The sequence below is a fragment of the Oxyura jamaicensis genome, chromosome 24, assembly GCF_011077185.1.
Source record: "Oxyura jamaicensis isolate SHBP4307 breed ruddy duck chromosome 24, BPBGC_Ojam_1.0, whole genome shotgun sequence".
NCBI classification, from domain to species: domain Eukaryota; kingdom Metazoa; phylum Chordata; class Aves; order Anseriformes; family Anatidae; genus Oxyura; species Oxyura jamaicensis.
Window position 1 is genome coordinate 3203872 of NC_048916.1, and position 18502 is coordinate 3222373.

The following is an 18502-nucleotide window of genomic DNA, read 5'->3' on the forward strand; positions in this document are numbered from 1 at the left end:
ATCTAATTCTGTTTCAGGTCAGGCAGGAGTGAGAGCTTCCAATCATTCTTCCACTCTGCCCTCTAAAGCACCTGAAGATGAAATTCCCCCTTATAAAGGAGCAGCGATCAGATTTTGGCTCCACGAGAAGTAAAGGGATTACACACACAGCTGTAAATGGGAGAGCACATTCATACTTTCTAGTTACACCTGCTGTGAGATCATAGATTGTTGTTGTTGTGTCTCTCTAAAGAGAAACATGGAATTTAGGAAAACGTGCTATTTTTTTTAACCCCTCAGCTCCACAGTCACTGAGGAGCTGCCACCTTTTTAGTGAGTGATCAAGTTGAAGCTGTGAAGCTGTTCAGAGTCTCTGAGAAGCTGCTCAGCCCCTGCTTTCTGTTCCAGTAACCAGAGGCTTAAGGCTATGAGAGAAACACCAAACATGCGCGCTGGCTCTGATAATGGAGTTGCAGGTATTCTGGCTCTTAAAAACCATACTTGATTTTATTTAACAAATGTAAATACAGTTTATTTAAAACTGAGAACAGACTGCAGCTGTAACGCACTCCATCCTGGCCAGAGCTGGTCTTACTGAACATAAATCTCTGCTGCCAAGAACCACGGTAGCCTCTGTGCAAGCTGGAAGGGCCCGCCCAGAGTCGTGGGACCAACTTTGAGGAGAGTGGAACATAAAAGCAGGGTTGTGTTCAGGACCTGATCCCTTTTGCATTTCTCTGGAAGTTATTTCCTTCCCAAGAGGGAAGGTTGCAACTCAGCAGGGACTGGAACTAACATTAGTGAACAAAACATGCAGCCAGGAGAGGACATCACGTGGAAGCTACTTGAATAGCATGAGAGCTTCGTATGCCTTTCAAAATGCCTCGTTCCACTCTAGGGTGTGCAGACTGAGCTGAGCTTGGGCTGCTAGTACAAGAACAATAAACCTGCCGGAATGCAAAGAGCTACCGCTTCAATGCACGGTAACAAGCCCGTTCCCACAGAGCAGCTAGTGGCCAGTAGGATCAGATGCTTTCTATCCAAGTAACACTTGAGCCAATGCATCTAAAGGAACACTTTTGTGAAGGCTACATAGCAGGGCTTCTGTGACTGGGAGCTCAGGAATGCAGCTTTTCCCCAGTCATTTTGAAATACAGTGGGAGAAAATAATTTGCAAAAAAAAATTAAAAATATATATATATTAGGAAATACACAGTCATTAGTTCAACGGGAGGCTCCTGCACTGTGAAGCTAACAAATCTAGAATGCTTTAATAATTCTATGTGTTGGGGCTAAAAATAACCAAGTCTCTTTTCAGGATTATATTTTCCCTCAACTCAAAAGTAAAATTGTGCTTCAGGCCCTTTTGGAAGAACTGGGGCACTGGGGGTTGATCACACATTTGACAACAACTATGGGGTGGATAAGGGTGATTTGCTGTTTTTTTTAAAGGGCTGGAGGGGGGGAGAAGGGTAAGTTGTACCTTCATTTCTTCCTCATCAAGTTTGTCACTCTCAAATAGAGTCAACCAAGGTAGTAGCACCCAGGTTCCTCTTCTGCATTGCTCAGTCATGTCTCTCTCACTGAGGAGCAAAATACAGTTTCATCAGAGAATAAATAACCTTTCATCAGTGCTATCCCAGATCCTGTCATGTTACAGAGCAGGGAAGAGGCAACTACTGTTCTACTTAGGTAGTTCTTCAACCTACCTCAAGCCAGGGGCTGAAGAAACAGAGCACTAAGCCCAGGATCCCCTTTACAAGTGTGCATCAGAAGTTAACTCCAACTGCTCCAGCGTGGCTTTTCACGCCAGTAGCTCTGCAGTAGGCTGGCATGGCCCTGAAAAAGGAGCTAGGGCTGAAGGATACATTCCACCTGGATGGTAAATGCACTCAAATCAGCGGTTATCATTCAATCCCTAGTATTAAGCAGTTAACTTTATTTTTTTAAGAGTAGAAATTCGGCTTTCTGTCGGAGCACCCTTCAGAGAATCCCACACCTAATGTTCACGTGAACCAAATGAGAGCTAAATAGAACAAAGATCTGAGTCCAGATTAAGTATTATGGTGTAGGGCCACAACAATCTCATTAAAACCCTCCCCCGGTTATTTTAGCATGGATGAACAGAGAACCATATGCTGTAAACATAACTCCATCCAGGAACACAGAGGTATGTCAGAGGGGCCTCCCAAACCACAAAACTGCTTCAGGGAAAGGAGGGGGGTACAAAGAAACAGAAATCGTAATGGGTTTGTTTAACCTGCCTTGCTTTTCACCCTCCCCCTAAACCTTCCTGTCTTGTGCAGCGTAATAAACATGGATTAAAGTAGGTTTAAAATTAAGGGCTAAGGTGCCATCTCAGAAGGCAGCTGTCCCCTCCACGAACAGAGAGCTGCTTAGGCTGTCGCACACATAGCCACCAGGTACGTGTGTCTCCAGAAAAAAAAAAAACAATCATCAGGGGCCAACACGCTCCTGGGGGCGTTCTCACCCTTGCTTTTTCAGGTCCTGTAAAACAGCCCCCTCAGTCCAGACTACCGTTCCAGCTGGGCCACGTCTTCAGTGCATCATGCCCTGCATGCGCTTCTCCCATACCGAGCATCTCACGAGGCAGCTGGTCTTGTACAGAAGTCGATGTCAGTCCTGTATTTTCTGTGCTTTTTCTTCCACCTCCAGAGCATCTGGTTCTGCTCAGAGTCCAGGAGGAAGGGCAGGGGAATCCGGGTAGTTTATGTATGCAGTGTTGCTTGTTTTCAGTACACTAAAACTCTTGGAAGTCAGCAGAGGTCCTGGCTACTGCATGTCTGGCTGGCTGTATGCTGCGGAGAGGAACCTTGTAGGCTGTGCATGAAGAAATCTTCTGCAACAGAGACACAAGCAGCATGTTTATTACCCTTCTGCCTCGCTGCAGTTAGCTGCCACCCCTTGGAACTAACCCAAAACCCATCTCGGATTGCAGATCTGACTGCTGCTGCTAGGCAACTGGTGTTGCTGAAAAGCAGTTGTGACAGCACCGAAGAGCTACGGCCTCTCTGCAAAGCCACTATATATAGCGCAGACAACACGCGGCGCAGGCTTTCCTCTGCTGTCCTGCCAACAGGCCGCAAACGCAGGCTCCTGCAGCACGCAGGGCTCCATCACCACAGCCCAGGGGAATGTGCTGTAAGAGAGCTCATTACGGTTAAAAATTCACCGCTGCTGAGAAAATCCGCCCCTTTCCCGTAGCCCTCGCTGCTCTTCTCTGTGTGAGAGGAGAAGAGAGCAAGCAGCAACCTCCTCACCCCTCCAGGCCTGGTTCGATACTCCAGTTACAGGGAGTTGTGTGTACATTTTTTTCCATACATTTTTTCCCCATAATAATGAAGAGCAGCAGTATGTCTTGGGGCAGGTATGAGCAAACAGCCCATCCTTCCCTCGAGCAAACCAGCTGCAGGGGGTGCCCTGGGGATGCAGAAGATTTAATGCACTGGGATGCGCAGGTAATTAAAGGTGAGAAGCCAGGGCATGAACAAACAATCGAGATGTCAGCCACCGGTGTGTGCTCCTGTGCTTTCCTCCTTTCCACTGAAAAAGATACTACACGCTCACCCTAGGTAAATAAATACGTGAAGCCTCATGTGGGATTTAATCCTCACTCTCCCTTGCTTGTCACTGACTTTGTGTGGCTTGTTTGTGGATCTAAATTAAATTCTTCCCTCCGTGAAAGCTTCTGCCTGACTTTAAAATGCTTTAACTGATACTGGCTTAGCTTCCCTCAGGCGTTTTCAGGTGGGTGAATCCACATCTTTCACCCTTGTGCTTTAGCTGCACAGTTAATAAGGAACCCATCTTGCTTAGACAAGTTCTTTAAATAACCTAACTTCTGCCCCAACTCTCGCTACCTGGATTTCACCAGGTATTTCCCCTTTGGCAGCTTATCTCAAAGATTTTAAAGAGAGAGATTCATTAATAATCTCTAAATTTTGCATTAAGGTAGGGTCAGATACGTGAAAAATTGCAATCAAGTCACGTATTAAAGAGTTCATCTTTTTCCTGTCATGGTCTAGGATTTTTCTTCTTTACTGCTGCTTCTCGTTACAGCTGAAGACGGTTAGCTCTTACCTGGTGTTGGTCTCTGCCCAGCCATGCACAGTCAGATTTCCACATTGGGATCTGTGAATCCTTTCTTCCCCTCGTTCACCAGCACAGGCTTTTCTGTCCTCGTATGCCAGACTAAAATCTGAAGAAACCAGCAGTCATTAGCTGCATCTCTTCACTGCACTAACAAATATTCTTGCACATTAAATCAATAGTGCAATTTAACCAGCTACCCTGGAGCCTAATGGTGCATTCACAGCTGAAAGGAGGTTTGCATAAAACTTCATTTAGGTAGGCCTGCTGATACCCAAAAAGCACAGTGCACAGAAATTACCTATTTTACAGTGTACTGTCTTGGGACATTAACCTGCTCCTTCCATGTAGTTATCGACCATCTTCTGCGAAAGGCTCATCAACCTTTCCACTGATGTAAGGCAGCTCCCTCAGAACGGGGAATCAGATGCCTATTTCCCACAGGCAGGTTCCTGGCTCTGGTTCTTGGTTATGTTACTACACAACACGGGATGGAGCCAGCCGAGAGGCTCCCAGTGGAAGAGCCATTTCTTGCCACGTCAGGTCACGTCGTGACTCTTGCAGTAGAGGGAAGAAGCAGTTAGAGAAGGGGAGTTCTAGCTGCTCGTCATCCCGTTCCTAAGCGTTGTGAGAAATAAACTGATTTTTCAGTGGGCCTCTCTAAGTCTGTTATTGGGTGGTAGCCATTAGGCTGGCCTCTAACCTCACTATTACTTTAAAGAGGTGTTGGAGTGACACTGGAGAAGTACCTCTGGTCCTCTGTTGCCACCTCTGCTGTCTCAGAGGCACAAGCTAGCTGCAGAATGCGACCTTCCTGCCTCATGCTCTGGGCTGTACACAGCTCCTTCGTGATCCAGCGTTAGTGCACCACACCACCTCCAAAGCCCCACGTGCCTGCCCTTTGAAATGCTGGCCCCGTGTTGCCCCCACTATTCTCTACCAGCTGTAACAGGCTGCAACTTGTTGAAGGCCCCTCTCCAGCTTCAGTCAGAGCTGAAGCACGTCAGGATCCTAATCTGTACTAAAAGCTTCCCTCAGACTTGGCAGCAAAGTTTAATGTAGATCAACAGCTGAAAGAGAGCTGGCAAAAATATAAACTGAAGAGGTTGCCTAACGTTTGGGGTGTGGGGAAGTGCTATAGGCCCATAGTTCCTACTAGCTGTGCTCCACTATGAGCCCAGACAGCTCTGGAAGCTGCTGAAAATGCTCTCCCCTCACCAGACTCAATTAAACTCATTGTTTTGCTCCTAAACCTGCGTTGCTGGGAGCAGTTCCATCCCTTCAGAGCTGGTTTCCTGCTTCCTTTCACCTGCTCACTGCTATTCCCTGCCTCGCGGGGGTCTCCCTCGTGTTGCTATGACAATACTCCGCGCCTTTAATCCAACTATCTGCAAGCCGTTTCATACCCAGTCCCTGCTTTCCTGAAAAATTAGGCCACATTCTGCTTCTGAAGGACGAACAAAGCCCTCCTCAAACCCGTGGAGTTAAACAGGAGCACCCGCACCTCCCCGAGAAGCTGTTTGACCAAATTTGTCTCTGATGTGAGCGCTCGCCTCCTGCGCAGGGCTCAAATCTCGCCGGCTAATACCAAGGCAGCGAGACCAACCGCTGCCTGGAGCGGGGCCAAACCCTGTTTCATCGCTCCCGTGCAGCCACTTCGGAGCCTTCTCATCGAAGTTCGCCGTTATTACCGCCCCGCTCACCCGCTGCAGCAGCGCTGCTGCAATTACCGGGTCGCTTTCTTCTCAAAAGGCAAAACCAAACAGGGCTCCACGAGCGGCTTCTGGTGCTGGGTAAGCGTTCGTTCCGGGCTCCTCATCCAACAAACGGACCACGCAAACCTTCATGCAGTCCAGGTGCTAGGAATAAGACCTTGTAGGCAGTTCCTTCCAGCGGGAGCAGGTAGGAGCTGTTTCCCCTTCTGCCACGCAAACGCTGAGCCCTGCTGCTGGCCAGGCACCGCGCTCTGCCGGCCGCACGGCTCGCCCTTGTGCAGCTCTCGCCACTGAGACGCGCTCCGTGAGCAGAAGACCACAAATACAGAAGAATAGCTTTTCTTTCAATTTGCATCGCGCTTCTATGTTGTTAAACCTGAGTGCCAAAAAGGCAGTTCCGTTAAATTAACTGACTAAAGTTGACTAATTTTCACAGTTTGCAGCTTGATACAGTGGCTTCTACCATTCCTCATGCAACGCTCTTTAACATGGGAGGGAGATGAGCATTTTGTACAGGAACACCTGCTTTTCCTCGCAGCCAATTGCTTGATTTTTTCCGCAAGCAGTGTGTTTATGTCTCAGGGAAGCCTTGGCTTGTGCAAAAAGCACAGCTTGCACAGGAGCAAGCAGGGCAGGGGACCAAGTGTGCATCACTGACTCACACGGGTCACCAGGAGAGTGAAATCTCTGCTGCTGCGACTCACTTCCAGCCTCCTCATCCAGAATCGCAGGACTCAGACCTAAGAGATTTCAAGGGTTCATCTCCATCACAGATTTTTTCGTTGTCTTCTAACAGGAAATTAAAAAGCAAACAGGCAAGAAGTCGACCTGCAGTTGGAGGGGGTCGCAGATTTCAAGCCTCCACGGAGGACACCAGTAATTGTTATTGGAAACGGAGGCTACGCAATGTGAAGGAAAAGAGGCAGCAAGCCGAAAGAAATGACAGATCTGCTTCCTCCCATCTTGTGCTTAATCAAATTCCTGCAGAGTCTCGTAGGCATTGTGGAGGCCCCGCCAAAGCCTGCCCCTTGGTACAACAACTACAGCGTGCTTCTCCCCGTGGCTCTGCTCTTCCCATCACGGCCACATGCTCTGCTGCTGGTAAATGAGCCAGAGCTCAAACAGGAATTTTCAGCTATGCCATTACACTGACCTGAAGATTTGTGCTTTGTGATAGGTCCTATGGGCAAAACTTACAAGATCTCCAGAAAAGGTTTCAGTGGTCTGACCTGAGCAGCACGGAGCTGAACGTCCACTGTGGAGCGGGGCAGGCAGACAGTGCTGCAAAACCCCAACTAATTGGGTGTAATTGTGGCTTTCAGCCATGATACAGGGGATGGCATTGGCACAGCAGTTCTGGGGACTAATCAGGATGTGACAAGGTGAAAAGAACCCTCTACGTTCTGCAGCTCTCATAAAAATCAACAACTCCAGCGCTGTTGTGGCGTGTGTGAAGCTTAACCAGCAAAGTGCTGTTGCATAGCAGCCAGGATCCTGACGGCTCACTGCATACCACCAGGCACAAACCTACAGGAATACAGCAGCCCCATTTCAGGAACGATCTAACCAAAACGAGGACAGATCTGCTCCATCCGTATCCTGCTGCTCAGCCCCTGAAAGAACACAAAGAGCTCGGGAAGCCAATTCCTCTGCCTTCTGTCTGTAGCACCACGGGATAAAATCAGAAGGAAGCAGGGTATTCCTTTGCAAGCTTTCTTGCCTTAGGCTGATGTTTTCCTTCCCTCCTGCCCATTCTGAGCCAGTCTGAGCAGTTTTAGACCTGTGATGTCACGAAGCAGCTGGTTCTGGTTCCTTTTGCTGTGTAATTTCCTGTGCAGGGCCCGCAGGGCTCCTCCATACACACGAGGATTTATTCCCTTCCCAGAGCTGGTTCCAAGACCCCCGGTGGCCACAATGTTGGTTTGTGGTTGAGGTACTGCCGGGCCAACTCTCTGCTCCCTGTTTTCCAGCCTGTGCCTGTGCCAGCAGGCAGTTATTCCCACGGTGGCATTCAGCAGTGCCCACACACTGCCTGCCTCCCAGCCTCTCCCTGCTGCCGGCCAATTCCGTCCGACAGCGTCCACCTAACCGCCAACTGCAGGCCCACAGACGGAACCTCGGACTCAGCCAGGAGGTAACGGGCGAGGAGGAATGCCTGCTTTTAGCACCAAGACCACCCGAGAGCACAAAGCTTGCCTCACCCGAAGAAACGCATCTGCTCCGATCTCCCCGGGGAAACGAGCGGGTCCAGGAGCAGCTGGAATGAGACGCATTATCTCCACTGACCTGGTATCTTGTGGTCTCTCCTCTCCTAGCAGTACCAGCTGAGGTTTTTGAAGAGCTGGGGCCACTGCTAAGGTCTCTCTTCTTTGAGCGCCCTCTGACAGCACACTGCAGCTCGCTTCCGCAGGCATTAATGGAAAATGGGGAGCAGAATATGTCCCATTTACATCAATCTTGTGGGAACACAAGACCTCTGAGACCTTGATCCTGTCAGGTTTGATGTATCAATGGATTGGAGAGAACTTTGCCTGCTCTGGTGGTGTGGAGGGGAAATACAGAAGCAGCAGGACACAGAAATACACGGCACGCTTGCACGGCCTCGTTCCCTTACAACTCCAGTGTAAACCAGTCCTTCCTGATGAAGAGGGTTAACTCCTTTCCACTGGGCAATTAATGCTGACTTCTTCATTTTCTCCCTCATTTTGAGCGGATCTCAAATCAAAGAAAATAACTAGGATGCATGACTTTGGCCAAAGCCCGAGCTTTTTGCAGGAGCGAGCGTTTAGGGGCTGAGGTCAGACGGGCACTACCAAGTGAATACCAGCACTATACCTGGGGAAGACAGCATTTCAGGAGAACAGATGTCTGTGCTTATCTTACATGGTTCTCTGATCCCTCCTTAATGACTGTACCTGAGCACATCACAATCTGTAATGTAAATCTCACCGCAAAGCAGGAGCGTGCTTGTGCTGAGCAGGGCAAAGCGTGCCAGCTGCCAGGAGCATGCTGACCCAGTGAGGAGCCTGTGCTTCGATCTTGGGGAAAGAGGACCCCGGACCCCAGCCTGCTTCTGTCCCTCTCTGCTGCTGCTCTGGACTCTCCTCCTCGTCAGGAGCGTGAACAAAACAACAACTGGAAAATGGAGGCTGCTGGCAACAGCTGAGAGCAGAAAGGCAAAGCTCCACCTGCAACGGCGCACGCGGGGTTTGCCGGGAGCAGCCAGCAGCCAGTGCACAACAAGGACCCTTCTCAGATCCCCGCAGCCCAGCCAAGAAAAGAAATGCAGCCTGCTTCAAATCCTGGCTGGCAGCTCTTGCTTCCTCATCAGCTCTGACCTGCAGCTCCCGCAGGACAGCCCTGACACAGCAACCTGTCTGACAGCGCCGGGCCTTACCTCCTGCCTGCAAATAACCTCTCCCTTCCTCTCCTTCGTCCACGTGTTCCCCCACAGCTGTCATTTCTTACTCGCAGCCTTTTAAACAAAGCCTCTTTCCCGTAGCTATTTTACAGCAGGGCTGATCTCCCAGAGATTGCATAACCACGGAGCGCAAGTCCAGCCTGGAAGCGACCTGGGCATCTCCCCCAGCTCGGCTGGCAGCACCCATCTCCAGCCAGTGCTTTCCTGTTAGCTCGTAGGGCATTAAGAGGGGAAAGAGGCAGGCCCGGATGTATCTATATCCTTCTCCACCAAACCAAACCAAGCAACAACAAAAAAGAGACCTCCAAATCATACTCGTGAGGTAAGCAACCCACTGCAGCCCCTGCTGGGCTGGCCTTTCGCAAGCCTGTTTGACACAGTGCCCAAGAGCACGGATCTAATTTTAACCCAGTCCCTTTTCCCACCCTTAGGAGACCATCTGTGCTATGCTGGACGTGCCTAACCACAGACACGCAGATTTAAAAAAGGAGGCACAGCAGGTAGCAGATAATAAATAAAGTCATCTCTCCTCTGCAGCGCCTCTTCCCTGTTCCTGGGCTCCTTGCATGAGCACTGCAGAACATCGAGATCCTTCTTGTACTGGGGTTGGGAGCCACGAAGCAGAGGCAAAAGTTATTACCCAAAGTAACCCGAAAAGGGATGGAGACCTGGGTCCAACACGGGGTGTGTCAGCAGTACCAGCTCATTGGTTAAAGAAAGGAAAATGCACCTGGGAGGATTACATGATAGAGTCCCTAAATCAGACTGCGTGGCCGTCTGCTACAGACAGGCCTGAGCACTGCACGGGGGTCTCTGATCCCAAATGGAGCCCCTCCGGTGCCGGCTGTGCTCTGGGCACCCACTCACAAAGCTTCAAAGCACATGGCAGCATCGCTGCTGCTGCTGTGCCATGATTGATGCCTGTCACACTAACCAGCACTGTCTCATTGTATCTCTGTCATCCCAGATAGATTTCCATCTGCTGTCTCTCATCTTAGCCTGGGAAGTCTTCAGGGCAAGAGCCATCAGCGTATCCTGTGTTTCTGTCTTAGCACAGAGGGGTTCTGCTCCATAACCTGGTGGCTCCTAGATGACGTGTAAAGTCAGATAATTAACAGTCATCTCCAGCCAAATCCCCCCAGAAGGAAGCTTCACGGAAGCCTCCCAGAGCTCAGAGCACTAGCCCAAGCATTAAAACATTTCTACATTATCTCTAGCACAGAAAGATATGCATTGTTGCAGTCAGAAGAGGCAACGGTGCAATAAGGCAGCTTTTATGTGCATGGTCTTTCCCCGCCGGCAGGAAACAACAAGGCATGGTACTGCTGGGGTACAGCTCAGACAAGCTCCAGAGAGCCAGATCTCGCATGACGCTGGTTTACTGAGGCGTACCAGCACCCCGAAGCCATCCTAAGGAGTTCACGGAAAGCAACCAACCTACATTTCACCCAGTTCCCTGCCCCGGGAGATTAGCAAGGTTAATCACAGACAAGCCCATCTTGAAAATACCAGGGATATTATCCAGGGATAATATAAGGAAAAGAAGACTCCGTATTTCGATGCCTACGGCCGCCAGTAGCAGCATGTAACAAAAAAAGGAACTTCCCACCACGCCTTTTTAAAGGCATTTACCCCGCTCCCTTGTGGTGGGGATGTGCTCTCTTCCAGACACAGAGGACAAGCGACTGAATGGCCTTTTGTCCCACCACCAGACCCTGGCATCCCGTAAATGACAAAGGGACCGTACCTTAGTGCAATTGGCAGCTTTCGGCTCAAGGTCATTCAAGGTGACCAGCTCCCGGAGCAGGCTGCTCTCCTGGTAGCCTCCCTTCACTCCTCGCAGTTTGAAGTAAGCCTGAGATCGCTGGAGGATCAGCCTGAGGTTCACAGCAAACCCCGCCATGTCTATAGCAAAGGGCCGGTGGGGGTCGAACACGGTTTTCCAGCCGTACACCTTCCCCGCAGCGTTCACTTTGGGCGACTCGTAGCGCAAGCCGCCGACGAAGGCTACTGGCCACACCGACACCTTCCTGGTGCTGCGCATCTGCAGGCAAGGAAAGAGAAGTGTCGGGTGGGGGCACGCAGAGGGACCGGCTGCATGCCGCCTCCAGGGCCCCAGCAGCACCCCAGCCGCGTGCCTTCACCTCGCTCGCTGCCCTGCAGGGGCCGGAGGGCGATAATGGTGCAGCAAAGAGCCTGGTCACGGCCCCAGACGCCCGCTGGGGCTTAGCAACAGGGCTCTGTGCTCTGCTCACCTCTACGAGGACGCGCATCCTGCGGCTGGGGAAGCAGAGTGCTTTGGGAAGTGCTTTGGGCCCATGTGTGAGTTCAGTGCTAGAAATAAAGCTGCTGGTAAGAAACCTAACTGAGATGTGGGTTTGGTCAAAAGGCCTTTGGAGCTTTGGTTCTTCAGAGCTTTTGGTTCTCCACGTGGACAGCTGGGGAAACCAGGATGCAGAGGAGGGAAGCACGCTGTCCGAGGGCACCTGGAGACCCAGGGATGGCTTATCTGGGAACAAAGGTGTTTCCTCTGAACGCTAAGGAGTCTGAGCTGCGATCCCAGCCTCTGAACCACATTAAGGCTAAAAGCATCCTTAGGGTGAGGCACCGCAACTGTACCCCAGAAGCTCAGGGACAGCTGGAAGCCTCTCCAGAAGCCCCCAGCACACAGGACAGTGCCCTGTAGCTGCTCCTGCTACTCAGAGGGATGTTGGAGGCTTCTGCTCCCCATGGAGTTAGCAGAAACAGAGAGGAGCCATCAGGGGACACCTCGGATGCCCGTGCTCACCAGTGCAGATGATCTGCGTGCCAGCCTGCCTGCCCACCCCCCGGCACCCTGCCCTGCTCTGCTGCCAGGCTCAGCCTCGTCTCCTGCTCTCAGCCCAGTCTCTTAGATCAGGGATCTCCCAGAGCTAATCTCATCACTGCTAATTACTGCAAACGAGACCAGAAGAGCTCTGGCACTTGCCCTTCTGCATTATACACATGCTAACGGCAGTGCCTGTCCGCGGGGAGCAATAATGCATGTCTTCTGCATTTCACAGCACATTTCATCAGCTCCATGCGACCTGAGCTGCAGCTACATCTCGGAGCGGAGAAGCCTCTGCGAGCAGAGCACCCAGGTGAAGCACCCGGGTGAACGAAGGAACCCTTTTGGCTTTATTAATGCACGGTGTCTGTCTGAGGATGCTGCCAGAGCCAGCCTCAAAGGATGATGTGGAAAAACTGCGTTCAGTTTGAATTTGCTCTCAGCTTTAGAAGCGTGCGTGTTCCCGTGGCTGTCTGAGCTCAAGGGAAAGCCATCAGGGAGAGAAAGGGGGGTGTGGAGTGAGTAAACAGGAGATCCCTGGAATGAAATCTGGCAACCATTAAGGAGGCAATCCTATGTCCTTGTCCCTTGCTGCAAGAGCTCAGCCTCAGCAGATGGGAACGGGGCATTTCTGAGCTGGGAGCAGGGGAGGTGCAGTACATGTGGTGCTGTAAGACCGCTGCTTACCTGTAGACAGGGAGAGGGGCAGGAGGTCATTTACAGCCCGCGCAAAAGTGGAACAGGCAGCTAAGGTGGGAAAACACAGGGGAGCCTTCCCCTGCTCGAACCTGACAAGATTGTCAGGATGTGCTGAAATTCTGCCTGCAATCACAGCTCCCTGAGCTGCAAACTTCAAGGCTGAGAGCTCAGCCCCAGCCCCTGCTTAAATCACCCTGAGCCCGTCGCTCCCCGGTGCTGCAGGAGGAAGAGCTGCAGAGGGGAGCGCTGCACACAGCTCCCCGCAGCACGAAGGGCTCCACTTTTCTGGGAGGTGAAGCAAGTGCTGACAAACACACGCTCCTCGTGTGTGCAGCAGCCCAGAGGCAATTTGCAGAGAGCATCTCTGAAGAAGACGTCCTGCGAGTGCTCTGCCTGCGCCGACGCCACTCAGGCGTAACTCTGAAGGTCTGCTCCTTCGGCTGGGAGCTGCGCAGAGCAGATGCCGGGCTCTCGACAGCTCCAGAGTTGAAGCACGGAACGCTCTGGGATGAGAGCAAACAAACGCAAACAGCAAGCAAGGAGGAGAAACCCCAGGGACTCCTCAAGCAAGAACAAACAGGGATTAACACAGCCGAGTGCAATGCATTGGTGGCAGAGAAGAAAAGTGGCTAACAGCCGATCAGGAACCAGCCTGAAATCTCCTCCAGCGTGGGACATGGGGTCAGGATGGCCAAGGGCTCTCCTGCTAGGTACACACGTGTGTCTGTGCAGGTATGAAGGAGAGCAGCTGATGCTCCAGCCCTAACAACAGCTCCCACAGGAGAAGGCAGCTCTTCATCAGCTTCCTTTGCAGAAAGTACTACCTGCACGTTTCTCTTGCTGGGATCTTAGCAGCCAGCTCCTGCCCCTAGATGACCGCTCTTCCTCATCATAAACGGCCTTTTGTGGACGTGTTTTAGCATGGCTTTCCACCACCCAGGGAAAAGCCTTGTGCTGCCACTCTGAGGGGAGCAGTGTAGCTGGGACCACCAACTGGCAGGGGCTGGGAGTGCAGAGCAAGGGCAACGAGATCCCTTCAAACGCTGCAAACAAGTTCAGGTGATGAGCACAGCCATACACCAGTATGCCTCCACCACGTGCCACAGGACAAATTGGGGTTCCCATCGCTCTGCATTACTTTTGACACTCAAGTGCACACTTTGAAGTGGTGTGGCCAAGCCCTGGAGGAAATTTCAGGGCACTGCAGCTGAACCACCACAGAGACAGAACTGACCTAGAGCTCAGGAGATGTGCACAGGATCTCCTCGGCTCAGTACATGATATCTTTTACAACTCGCACCCAAATCTGCTGTGTTCAGCTGGCTGGGGCTCCCCCAGCAGGCTCTTACCTCCTCGAAGAGCTCCAGGCTGTAGGTGTTATCATCGTCGGCGAAGTAAACGATGCCAGGCTGGCTGTTATTTTTGTTAAAGGTCTCTCTCAGCCATCTCAGGGCCAGGTTCCTCTGCATGGTCCCGCGGGGGATGCGGGGATCCCTCATGTCTCCCCGCAGCTTGTAGTTGCGAGGCGTCTCCACGTTGAGGTGGGTGTAGTTCAGCCCCGTGTCCCGCAGCAGCCGGGTGATGAGCGGCGTGCGCCGCTGCGAGTCCTCCACCAGGATCCAGTGCAGGTTGGGGACGTGCAGCAGGGTGTTGGCCAGGCGCGTCAGCTCTGCCTTCTGGACGGGCCGGCTGTAGGTGGGTGTAATGACGTGGATGGTGGGAAGGGTGTCTGACCACGGGGGTGGGCGGGTATAAACATATTCTGTCCTCACCACCTCCACAATGTCCCGGTCCGACAAGCAGTATTCCTTGGAGTCCAAGCCTGCAGCGAGATCACGCCGGGAGTCACCACCATCATCTGAGCAAGGGTACGAGAGAAGAAAAAGCCGCATGGACTCGGTCCTCCGACACCCACCCTCCCCGGGCCGAGCCCGCAGGCTGCTTGCTGAGAGGAGGAGGTCACCCCACAGCTCGGGAGGAAAGGAAGCAAGCAAAGTGGAGGCTTTAATAAGTACGTGGATGAATAAAGGAGTCAGGGACACACACCCGTGAGAACAGAAGCTCTTCCTGGAGGGAGAGCAGCACCAGTCGAGGCCTGAGAGCCCAGCCCGGTGGTGCTGCTCAGAGTAAGCAGCTTCCAACAGTACCCAGAAGAGACAGACAATTAGATCTAGGTAACAAAAATAGCATCACGGACTGGCGATCTGTCATTCCCAAAGAGTTCCAGGGCGAGAGGGAAGCTCCCCCAGCAGCATCTGGCCAGGATGCTGCAGTACCCCCTCTCCTGATCAGCCTGGGATGCTGCACGGAGAAGCAAGGGCACGACACACTCTAAGTCCAGAGACAGCAGAAACTGAAGCCTGCAGTTGCAGACTTTTTTCTGCAGAGGCTTTCACCTGCCTCTAACTTCTCCTCAACAAGACCCTACAGATTTCTGAGCTAACAGCCCATGCGGTATTAGGATGTGAACAGAACAGCACTGCACCAGCTAACAGCATCCAGGATCAACTGACCCTAACATCTGAACTCCTCGCAAAGGGAGACTGGGGCACAACTGGCTCAAGGTAAAAAATATTCCTGCGTTTGTCGCTTTTCCAGGGTGCAACTTCCACACGTTCACACCCCTGCAGGCGGGCAGGAATACCACAGTCTGCATTTAGGGACTGGCAGAGACAAAGGGGCATCGTTCTGCAGATATAAACCAGCTGGTGGGCACCTAAAACTTAGGGATTGCAAAGCCAGCACTGCCAGGAGCTTGAGATGAGAAAGAATGGGAACAGACATTAGAACTGACCAGGTAGGGCCTTACGTGTAATTGTTATGTGGTTGTTCATAGCGTGTTACCCTTCCAGCAGCATAGACACTGATACCAGCCCTGAACGAAGGCTTCATACGCCGTGCCCTTGAAGGAGGGAGGGTGTGTGTCTGGAGGGGTGGGGGGACAGGAGCAAAGTGTCCTGCACGTGTTGGGATCAGGCCCTACAAGGTACAGCACGTCTGCATCACGCAGCACAGCTCTGAAAGCACAGAGCACCGGAACCAGTTCAAAAATAAACCCACAAAATGCACAGGGCACAGACAGAAATGTAATTAGCCAGGCTGGAGCTTGAAGGAAACACCTGAGATAGTTTGCAAACCCCTCCAGGTCAGCCCCTCAGCCGTAAATCCTGGCACGTGTTTCGGCTGCCGCCACGTGCTTAGCAGCACACAGACACATTGCATTCAGTACCTGCTGCCCAAGGATCTCAGAAACCCCTCACAAGTACAAAAAGATTTATCCTAAGAGCTTCAGGCCGGTCTCCACCACCACTCATTTTCCACTGGGGGCTCACAGCAGCACAGGCAAAGGAAGCAGCTCACCGAGGTCACCAGCAAGTTTAGGAGCAGGGCAGAGCGGGGCAGTCTCTGTGCTGGAACCCCAGTGGCCATGGTCTCTCACCAAAAAGCAGCTCCTGGTTTTTAGGGCAGTGAATCAAACCACTATACAGACAGCATGTTCTTAGGAGACTTTCAAGCCCTATTTTGGACCCCTTGTCCTCTGACACCCTGTCCACCTTTCAGAGAGGCTCAGTTGTCGTTCCCTTATGAGCTGCCCGAAGCCTTGTGGGGTGCTGCCAGCCCAAAGGGCAAGGTGGTGGACTCGGGGTGGGCTCCGAACCTCCGACAGTTCACACTGAGCAAAAGCATAAGCAGCCATGGAGGATGGGTGTGAGCACTAGAATGAAAAGGGAGAGAATTTCCCAGAGAAAGGGCCTGGAGAGAGCAAACGAGTTGGCTTTCTTCCCCAGCAGCAGGGCAGAACCGAGAACAAAGGCTGAAGAAGGCAGTGTGGCTTTTTCCAGCCCCAGGAGCTCTCACTGCCCTCGGACACTGCTGCTATGAAAAGAATGGGATAAAAACCAGACCCTTCTGGCCAGGGAGGACCCCCAAGAACCTCCTGCATTCGTTTGATTTGAGCCAGAGCTTTACTTAATGCTTTGTGCGACAGGTAAGGTGGAATCTGGCTTCTCTCCAGCATTCTACCTTCACCAAACAGTCGGGGCAGATGCTGGCTCTCGCTACGTGCCTTCCCCTTCAAGCCCAAGAGGACCAGTTTGCTGCTTTCCTGGGGACACATAAAATCCTTTTTGCCTCATGTTTCCTAGACCAACTGTCTCCAGCAGCAACTTTGCTTCCTCTGCTCTCTTTTTTCGCAGTTTTCCTGCTGGACTCATCTCTGTGAGCATGCTGCAAACACCAGCAGAAAGGGACTCCTCTCTTCCAGATCACCAGGGAACAAAGAAAAGCATCTTCCTTCCGTGCTCTGTTCCCTGAATCTGGATCTAGGTCATGAAGAACTCCCCAAGTGCAGGGGCACGCCCATGGCTTGGAGCTTGATGTCTCCAAAGCAGCCCAGAAGGCGTTGGGCTGTTCCTACAGCACAAGTGGGGAGGCTTCTGCATGAGCATGGAGCTGAGATGAGCATGGCTGCCATGGAGAGATGAAATGAGAGAGGGGATGAGGACGAGGGAGGGATGCACAGACTTGGCATGGGCTGGTTTGATTTCTCTCACCCTTGTGCACTGCAAGCAGTGGAGCAATGGTGCTCTGGTGCCAGACGGTGATTAGTAGCGTCCAGGGCAGAACTATCAGCACGATAGCCAGGATGTCTCGTCTCTTCGGCATCTCCAAGACTGACTGGACCCACAGCTCCTCATTACCTGACAGTGAAAACCCCAGAGACAGAACAGCAGAGCACATGGAGAACAGAAATAAATGGGCAAGAAGGAACAAGGACAGAGAAAGAGAACGCGAGAGAGGGAGAGAGCAGCGAAGGCGACACGACTCGCAGGTCTTACCAGTGCTCACAACCCACCCATTGCAGAAGCAGGTTTGGAGGGGCCTCGGCTGCTGGGACCAGGAGCAGGAGACAACTTCTACAGGACGCTGCTGGGGCCTCCAGCAGGAACCTCAGGGACACATTTGGCAGGAGACCTGCAACACAAAGCACCGGTGAGCAGGCGGGGAAAAGGACGTGGAAGCACGTAACACTCACAAATCCTCCCCGAGAGCAGCAAATCAAACTGACCAAGAGGAACGTGTGCCACCCCTCCAGGAGATGCCTCCTGGGTGCCCAGGGCCTTGCTTCCCTGTGCATCCACTCGTCAAGCAACCTGAGCAGCTGCTCGGTGCCTGAGCCATCCCCCAGCAGCACAAGGCCCTAAAGCCACGGGGCAGCCGGGTCTCCCAGCACCCCGCGCTGAGCCCAAGCCCTAGGAGGACACAGACACCGCTCCGACCACATCAGCACAGCAGCAAGCACCCTGCCCTAGCGGACCTTCTCCCTCCACTGAGCAGAGCTCTCAGCAACCAGGAAGAAAACAGAGCCTGTGTTCTTGGGGACGTGGCTCCAGGGAAGCCAGCGACCCCACGTTTTGCTTGCCATCACCATCCCCTCGGCTCAGACCACCCCACCGGCACCTTCCACGCAGCTGGGTTTAACTCAGGCTTCCACCAGCCCCGTCAGGTTCATTTCTTCCATCTCGGAGGTGTTGTGGCTGGAGTGTATTAAACTGCCACCATGGCTTACTTGGATTCAATACAAGCGCATACAAGATTTAAGCAGACTGTATTTTATCAGAATATCTTGGCAAGCAAAATGCATCACTTAGCAGGGACACGCGCGGTGGACAGTTTGCAAACACGGGTAGCAGTTTAGTACCACGGCTCCCTTGTGGGGGAATGCATTAGCCTGCTGCTTCAAGGGCTGCACTGCAGACGAGGGAGAGC

The 18502-nt window shown here is 52.3% G+C and overlaps 1 protein-coding gene across 7 annotated transcripts in view; it reads right to left on the reverse strand.

The window, feature by feature from the left end:
• Positions 1-465: 465 nt before the first annotated feature.
• Positions 466-18502, reverse strand: part of B3GAT1 (beta-1,3-glucuronyltransferase 1) — a 37745-nt gene continuing 19708 nt past the window's right edge. For 2 of the 7 annotated variants that reach the window (XM_035346356.1, XM_035346357.1), the window contains exons 2-7: positions 17589-17707; positions 17287-17433; positions 14083-14591; positions 10973-11269; positions 4081-4198; positions 466-2839 (exon numbers count right to left, since the gene is read on the reverse strand). In XM_035346356.1, coding sequence (XP_035202247.1) covers positions 4112-4198; positions 10973-11269; positions 14083-14591; positions 17287-17433; positions 17589-17592 — 1044 coding nt within the window. In that variant the 5' untranslated portion in view covers positions 17593-17707 and the 3' untranslated portion in view covers positions 466-2839; positions 4081-4111. Of the gene's footprint in view, positions 2840-4080; positions 4199-10972; positions 11270-14082; positions 14592-17286; positions 17434-17571; positions 17708-18502 lie in introns of all 7 variants that reach the window. The other 5 variants (XM_035346359.1, XM_035346360.1, XM_035346358.1 and 2 more) reach the window with 4 other exon arrangements.